Consider the following 7,860-nt stretch of genomic DNA (forward strand, 5'->3'; position numbering starts at 1 on the left):
CTGACAGCTGAGAATTCCGTATTGCAGAAATGCAAGGAGTTGTGGCCTCAGCAGATGATTTATTTTCTATGGAAGAAGTTTCAGCAGATGGAATACTGTTTAAAAGCTGTTTTACATTGTCTCTCACAGGACTATCATGTAATTCCATAAACACTTGGCTACCAGCATCCAAATGAGACTCAGGATTGACCTTCAGAGGCAGATCCTCGGATTTTTCAGTATCAGCTTGTTCCCATGATGTTTGAGCATGATCAAGATCTTCAACCCCAGCTGAAATGGTCTCTTCTTGATGCTGACTAAATTGTCCAAAGGTTGACATTGAAGAGGCATTATGACTTTGTAGTCCATTTTCTTCGTATTCATTCATTGAAAGCTGAAGATGAGAAATAGAGATTTATCTTAAAACAAGCTCTTTATATGCTAGTTCCACTACTAAAAGAAGTAATATGAGACCTTCATTAAAATAGTTACAGTATGTAATACTACAACAATCAATTTCTTGTTCTTAAAGTTTCATGCATCTCTCTTAGTAGTCATATTGTAATGGGAAATGGTCATTGTTTAAAAAGTTCATATGCTAATTCCAGTATGCTAATTACACATTTAAATAAAATTAATAACAGATCATCATTAAAAATCAGAAACAATATGTTCAATTGACAAGCTTGCTGGATGAAATGTTTTAAGAACATTTTTTTATTGTGTCTAACGACAAAATGTAGTTAAGTATAACCCGTAGTTCCATCGATTATTTAAACAAAACAGGACAATCACATAGAGTGAGGAGCTGAATGATATAAAGCACATCTTCATGAAACCTTATGGTAATTAATTTATTTGTAAAACAAAAAATGTATCACCTCTTCGGCAGCTTCAAAAGCTGGCAGCCATTCATCAGAGAAAGGCGCATCATTTAAAGGATGTATGACCAAAGAATTATCTTGCCTTTTGACGCTATCTGACCTCCTGCTGATAACAGAGCAAAGTCAAAGTTAAAGATTTTTCCCCATAAGTTGGAGATGAAATATCAAGATACATTAAGGTTAGGCATTAGCATAAGAAAAGATTGACAAAAACAGAAAATATATGAACAAGTTACTTACATCAACACTGTTGTATCTTTGGGGTCATCCAGTTCATGTTGAAATCCACCCACTATTGGAATTGCATCAACTTGTTCTCCAATGTTTATCTTCGACCCCTCAGCTTCTATCATATATGTAGTTTCTGTACCAACCAAGCAGCACGATTGCGGTGTACTTGTGGTTTCTTGACTCACAGAAAAACTTGAATTAGACTTTCCATTTGTGAAACAGCCGTGTGTTTCTACTGTTTCTGCTGCTATATCCGCTCTTTCTTTTACCAAAGTCTGTAGATTAGTGCCAGTGAATTGTGCCCCTTGCAGCACTGATTTACTCTCAACAAGTGTATCATCACCCACAGATGCAGTCTCACTAATGAACTCAGCACTTTTTTCTTGGAAAATATGATCATTAATATCAGGTATAATGCAGCTAACTGGCGACTGAGAAGTCGGTAATGCAGAAACGCAAGAAGTTGTGGCCTCAAAGCAGTTCAAAGATCCATTAGCTGTGTCAGTATCCTGTAACTGAGAGTTGTTCTTAATAAAATTGGCTGGGATAAAGTGCTGCAACCCTTCGATAGAGGACCGATTATCATGTAAAACCAGTGTGACAGGTAACTTATGTTCATTTTCTAGAGAAGGAGTTGGTTCATTGTTGAGGCTTTTAGAAGATGGACTATCATGTAACTCAGCAGACGGATCTGTTACACGAAGCGATTTAGTAGTAGTAGAAAAGACATCTGCACCGTCAGCATCATCATTTCTTTGTTCTGTATTCAAGCTTTGAAATAAAATACAGGACGAATCTACACCTTTCAACTCTGTGACATCATGTTCCTCCATAGGTAAAGTTTTGTCATCTACAAATGTATAAACATCACTTTCTTGGCAATGTGGCAGCACACCAGAATAACTTTCTACACCAGTAGCAACACACTTTGTGCTTCCAACATAATCTTCTCCTTTAGTAACTACATCTTGCTCATGGGACTCCACAAACACTTGACTATCCGCATCTAAATGAGACTCGGTATGAGTTTAAGAGAAGCATCATCAGATTTTTCAGTTTTAACTTGTTCCAATGATGTCCGGCCATTATCAATATCATCAACCCCAGTTGAAATGGTTTCTTCTTGATGCTGAATGGTTTGTCCAAATGTTGACATTGAAGAGGCAGTATAACTTTGTAGTCCATCTTCCTCGTATTCATTTATTAAAAGCTGTATATAGAAAATAACAATTTGTCTTAAAACAAGCTCTTTATATGCTAGTTCCACTAAAAGATGCAATAACAGACCTTCATCAAAATAGTTATACTATGTAACACTAAAACTAAATCAAGTTCCAGTATTTCCACTAGGCCCATTATATTAGGCAGAAGAGCATGACAAGCTGTCAATCTATTTTATAGATAGGCTATAGATGGAAAAAGCCCTAATTGTCCTTTTGAAGAAAATGGGTGCCTAAGATTTATTCTCCTAAAATGGGAAATAGTCATTGTCTAAAAAGTTCATATGAAAATTTCACTATGCTATTACATATTTAGAATAAAAGATATACCAAATCATCATCAGAAATCAGAAACAATATGTTCGTTCAATTGACAAGCTTGCTGGAAGAAATTTATTAAGAACAATGTTTATGGTGTCTAAGAACCTAATTTAGTTGATTATAACCCGTAGTTCCATCAGAATCTTTAGATCAACAAAAAGGACCATCAGATAGAGATGAGAAAGAGGAGCTGAATGATATAAAATACATCTTCATAAAACGTAATGGTAATTAATTCAATTTGTTAAAACCAAAAGTAAAAATGTTCATGGTATAACTTTATTTGATAAAAACGTATATTACCTCTCCAGCAGCTTCAAAAGATACCAACCATTCATCAGAGGAAGGAACGGCATTTGAGGGGTGTATGACCAAATAATTGTCTTGCCTTTTGATGCTATTTGACCTCCTACTGGCAACAGAGCAAAAGTCAAAAGTTAAAGTTTTTTCCCCATAAATTAGAGATGGGTTATCAAGATGCATTAAGGTTAACTATAAGCAAAAGAAAAGATCGACTAAAACAGACAATATATGTACAAGTTGCTTACATCAACCCTGTTGCATCTTTGTGGTCTATAAAGTCATCCAGTTCATGTTGAAATCCACCATCTATTGGAGTTGCATCAACTTGTTCTCCATTGCTTATTTTTGACTCCTCAGCTTCTATCATACTTGTAGTTTTTGTACCAACCAAGCAGCATGATTGTGGTGACGTGCCAAACTCTTTTTCCAAACTTGTGGTTTCCACACCCGTACTCAATTCTTGGCTCACAGAAAAACTTGAATCAGACTTTCCATTAGTGAAATAGCCGGGTGTTTCTACTGAATGTGTAATACCGACAAAACCACAATGCTGATTGTCTCCATTTACTTGCACCATGGGCAAATTCTGGGAACTGGCATCCGAGTTTTCTTCTGAAACAACAATGACAGTGCGCCCTTGAACAGATTTTGAGTTTTCCTCAGAGTTTTTTACTGGCAAAATCTGGACATTGGCCTCTGAGTCCAAAATCTTTTCAGTAGATGGTAAAGAGCCCTTCATAAGCACTTGATCATCAAGAAAAAGTGTTGTCTTTTCTTCTAGCATAAGATCAGAGCCTTCAAGTGTCTGATTTTCACTTTGAAACTGACTATGAGTTTCTGGTCCACCAGTGCACCCTTGAACGGTTGGTTCGGTCTCTGATATACTAGCATGAGAGTGCTGTGATTTTTCAGCCACTAACCCCATTTCCTGGCTCTTGTGGTTTTGTACATGGTCTGCTTCAACTGTTGGTGCTGCTATATCCAGTCTTTCTTTTTCCAAACTCTGCGCATAAATGTCGGTGCAGGGTGCCCCTTGCAGCACTGATTCGCTTTTAACAAGTGAATCATCACCCACAAATGAAGTCTCACTAATGAACTCAATCAGAGGAGCAACCTCCCTTGAGATCAAAACCTCATCTTGTTTTTGACCCGATACTTCAATAAGTATAGCGCTTGAGACACTTTTTTCTTGAAAAAGACGATCATTAATGTTAGCCTCATTGTGAAATGTGCACTCTTCTGACAACTGGGAATTCAATAATGCAGAAATGCAAGGAGTTGTGGTTTCAAAACAGTTTACAGATCTATTAGCTGAGCCAGTATCCGGTAACTGAGATTTGTTCAATGGTGAAACCTCAATAGATGATCGATTATCATGTAAAACCAGTGTGACAGGTAACTTATGTTTATTATCTATGGAAAGAGTGGGTTCAATGTTGAAGCTGTTAGTAGATGAACCATCATTTAGAATCTGTCTTACAGTGTCTCTCTCTCACAAGACTATCATTTGACTGAGCTTTACTCCTGATGAAAGTAATTGGATCGATGTGGATGCCATTGCCTTCTTCAGCAGACGGATCTCTCACACGAGGTGGTTTAGTATTTGTAGAAACGACATCTGCACCCTCAGCATCATCTTCCTCCACAAGTAACCTTTTGTCATCTGCTACTTTACAAGTACTGTTTTCTTGCTCGTGTTGCAGCACACCAGAATGACTTCCTATACCATCTTGCTCATGGGACTCCACAAACACTTGGCTACAAGCATCCAAATGAGACTCAGAATTGACCTTGGGAGAAGCATCATCAGACTTTGCAGTATCAGCTTGATCCCATGATGTTTGAGCAGGAACAAGATCATCAACTCCAGTTAAAATTGTCTCTTCTTGATGCTGACTGGACTGTCCAAATGCTGACATTGAAGAGACAGTATAACTTTGTAATCCATCTTCCTCGTTATAAAGCACAGATTTGTATTTTGTTTCAGGCTCTCTACCTTCAGCAGATGGTGGATTATCATGTAAAAGCAGTGTGACCGGTAACTCACGGTTATTTTCTATAATTTGAGTTGGTTCAATGTTGAGGCCTTCAAATAATGGAATATTTTGTAACTCGGCGGACGGATCTCTCACACGAGGTGATTTAGTTGATAAGACATCCACACAGTCAGCATCATAGTTTCTTTGCTCTGTATTCAAGCTTTGAAATGGAATATAGGATGTATCTACACCTTTCAGCTCTGTGACATCAGCTTCACCTTTCAACTCTGTGACATCAGCTTCACCCTTCAAATCTGTGACATCAGCTTCATCTTTCAAATCTGTGACATCAGCTTCACCTTTCAAATCTGTGACATCATGTTCCTCCATAGGTAAACTTCTGTCATCTACTACATTAGAAACATCATTTTCATGCTCCCATGATGTTTGAGCATGATCAAGATTGACCTTTAGAGACGCATCATCAGAACTTTTAAAATCAGCCTGTTCCGATGATGTATGAGCGTGATCAAGATCATCAACTCCAGTTGAAATGGTCTCTTCTTTATGTTGAAGGGATTCTCCACATGTTGACATTGAAGAGGCAGTATAACTTTGTAGTCCACCTTCCTCGTTATGAATCACAGGTTTATATTTTGTTTCAAGAACTCTACCTTTGGAAATCAGTTGATGACAAGTAATTTTTTCCCCTAGATTTTGGTATACATTTGAATCTGGTACCCGTTTAGTACTAGTGTTGAACATGTAATTTGGTGATGGACTCTGAGTGGCAGGTGCACAAAATTCTTTACCGGGCAGTAAAGCCACACATCGTACGTTTTCTGTGATAACATTACTTTTCATGGGTGGTCTTGCTGGGGGCAACATGTCACCATATTTTCTATCAGAGCCCATATATTGTTGAACTTTTGTTTGCTTCAAGGGAGCGGACTCTGAAGATTTTCTCTGAAATCAATGTCATAATGATAAATATAGTTTTAGAAGTTAATTTTTGCATGTTAGTAAAATGAAATACAAAACTACCAAGTCAAATAATCGCAGCGATGGCGATGGCTTTCTCAGTCCTGATGGTTTTGCAAGTGCAGAAGGATGGTCTTGACTTTCACTAGAATTTAATCTATCTGAAATCATCAGGCCCTTGGTAGCCTCTTGAATATGACAGGGTCCTGAACTAGTCAACCTAGCTTCTTCAGACACTGAGTTGTTCTGTATGATTAAAGAAAAAAACGTTTGTGTCTCGTAGTTAGTGATGCGATACAAACATGATAGCATTAAGAACTACATGTTACACTGGATGATAAAGATTATAAAGGTTCGACTCTTTACCGAATTTTCTGCAGCATGTTGAGCGAAATGCTTAGCTGCAAGAGGGGCAGATGTCCCTGGAATTTTACATGCATGCAATGTAGCTGAAACCGTTTCTGAATTGTTATTAGCTCCATCAACCTTGACCAATCGTGACCTGGTTGAAGAAGCAGCTTTAGATGACTGTGTCTGCACAGGTTGGAAGATCATTTTAAAACAAATCAGTTACTAGCGCATTCAAGAAGCAGCTTTAGATGAGTGCTTTCAGGGTCATGTTACTTCAAAACAAAGATATATGTGGTCAACATGATAGTGCTTCCAAGTAAAATATCATGTTTTGTATATAACTTCTAAAGAATGAAAGTTGAGTGAGCACCTATGTGATGTTCTTACCAAAATTTTGGTTGTTTTTTTAGCTAGCTCTCTAACTGGTAAATGGAGGTTGCTTGAACTTGATTTTAGTTTACTTTGAGAACCATGTACTTTTTGTAAAGAGCTCTTCAACCCAAAATTCTTCTAAACATTTTTGGCTGCAGGAAGAAAAAGATTGATTAGAAACATATTCCTATGCAAGCAATATGTTAGTATTAGACAAGAATCACGAGATATATAAATATGCTTCCAAATACATTGGCACTTACTTGGCTTAGGAATCAGACTATGCCCCAACTGGCTAGTTTCCATAGAGCCCTTTGTTGTTGCATTATTTGCATAAGAACATGATCCAGGCTTTGAGATTGGTAGTCTAGGAATCTTGGATTCTTTGTTTGCTGTTTTCAAAGTGTTTGAATTTGCTGGCCTTTTCAGAGTACATAAGTTAAGGCTAATAACCAAAACCATATCAAAATTTATCCCAAATGTCAAACAAAGTCATGTTTCAAAATGTGAAAGTTCTAATCTTGCTCAAAACACAAAAAAGGATATGAAGATGCATCTAAAGGCTGTGAGCAGCCACCAACCTTAGGCCCGATTCTATTTGCACGATCACTTGAAAGAACTTTATTTGTAACCTGCTGGCATAACACTTTGAAATGTAAAACAACCCGTCTGTGCAATATACAAACAGATGATAATACTTCAAAATAACAATACAAAAAGTCAGACTTACTTTATGACGAAGCAAAGAACCATGATTTCTCATCAAACAATCTGTCTTCTCTCGGTTTCCCTTTAGTGTATGATTCTTGTCACGTAACTCTTTGAGGGGAGCTTCTTCAGAGGCTTCCGTGTCAATGGATTCATTTGTACAGATCACATCTGAAGAAAATAAGCTATTTTCTTCTTCACTTATAGTAGACAATCCCCCTCCGCATGTGCTAGCATCAATACCAGTAATCAAGGTCAATTCAGAAGCATCCAGAATGCCTATAGAATGAAAAAGTGTCAAATCACTCGTATTCTTAATCAAATTAATTATGTTTTGAGTGTAATATCAGACAACAGAAAAGTAAGCTGTAAGTCAACCTTCATCAGTGAAAAAAGCTCTATCCCATGCTAAGCTTTTCCTCAAATTGTATCCAGCCCCCTTTTTTTTCCTCTTCATCTGCACAGGTTCCATACCTAATTTCGGCCCTTCTCCAATGCTTGAATTTATATTCTCTTTGTTATTGTTAGCTT

The 7,860-nt window shown here is 37.3% G+C and overlaps 1 protein-coding gene across 1 annotated transcript; it reads right to left on the reverse strand.

The window, feature by feature from the left end:
- Positions 1 to 6,890: 6,890 nt before the first annotated feature.
- On the reverse strand, positions 6,891 to 7,807 carry LOC143601679 (uncharacterized). The gene is made up of 3 exons (XM_077079029.1): positions 7,708 to 7,807; positions 7,352 to 7,608; positions 6,891 to 7,256 (listed from the first exon to the last, which is right to left on the reverse strand). The coding sequence occupies exons 1-3, from the start codon at positions 7,799 to 7,801 to the stop codon at positions 7,137 to 7,139; spliced, it is 471 nt and encodes a 156-aa protein (XP_076935144.1). The 5' UTR covers positions 7,802 to 7,807; the 3' UTR covers positions 6,891 to 7,136.
- Positions 7,808 to 7,860: the final 53 nt, after the last annotated feature.

The sequence above is a fragment of the Bidens hawaiensis genome, unplaced genomic scaffold (genome assembly GCF_021521415.1).
Source record: "Bidens hawaiensis isolate Kalapana, Puna unplaced genomic scaffold, B.hawaiensis_p1.1 tig00056968_1, whole genome shotgun sequence".
Classification (NCBI taxonomy): Eukaryota; Viridiplantae; Streptophyta; class Magnoliopsida; order Asterales; family Asteraceae; genus Bidens; species Bidens hawaiensis.

What these genes read in the sequence shown, in the direction of transcription:
- LOC143601679 (XM_077079029.1), bottom strand. Translation starts at nt 7,801, where the DNA reads ATGGAACCTGTGCAGATGAAGAGGAAAAAAAAGGGGGCTGGATACAAT. An exon ending in AGCTTTTTTCACTGATGAAG is followed by an intron (nt 7,609 to 7,707) that starts GTTGACTTACAG and finishes TTCATTCTATAG; the next exon opens with GCATTCTGGATGCTTCTGAA. An exon ending in GTTCTTTGCTTCGTCATAAA is followed by an intron (nt 7,257 to 7,351) that starts GTAAGTCTGACT and finishes GTGTTATGCCAG; the next exon opens with CAGGTTACAAATAAAGTTCT.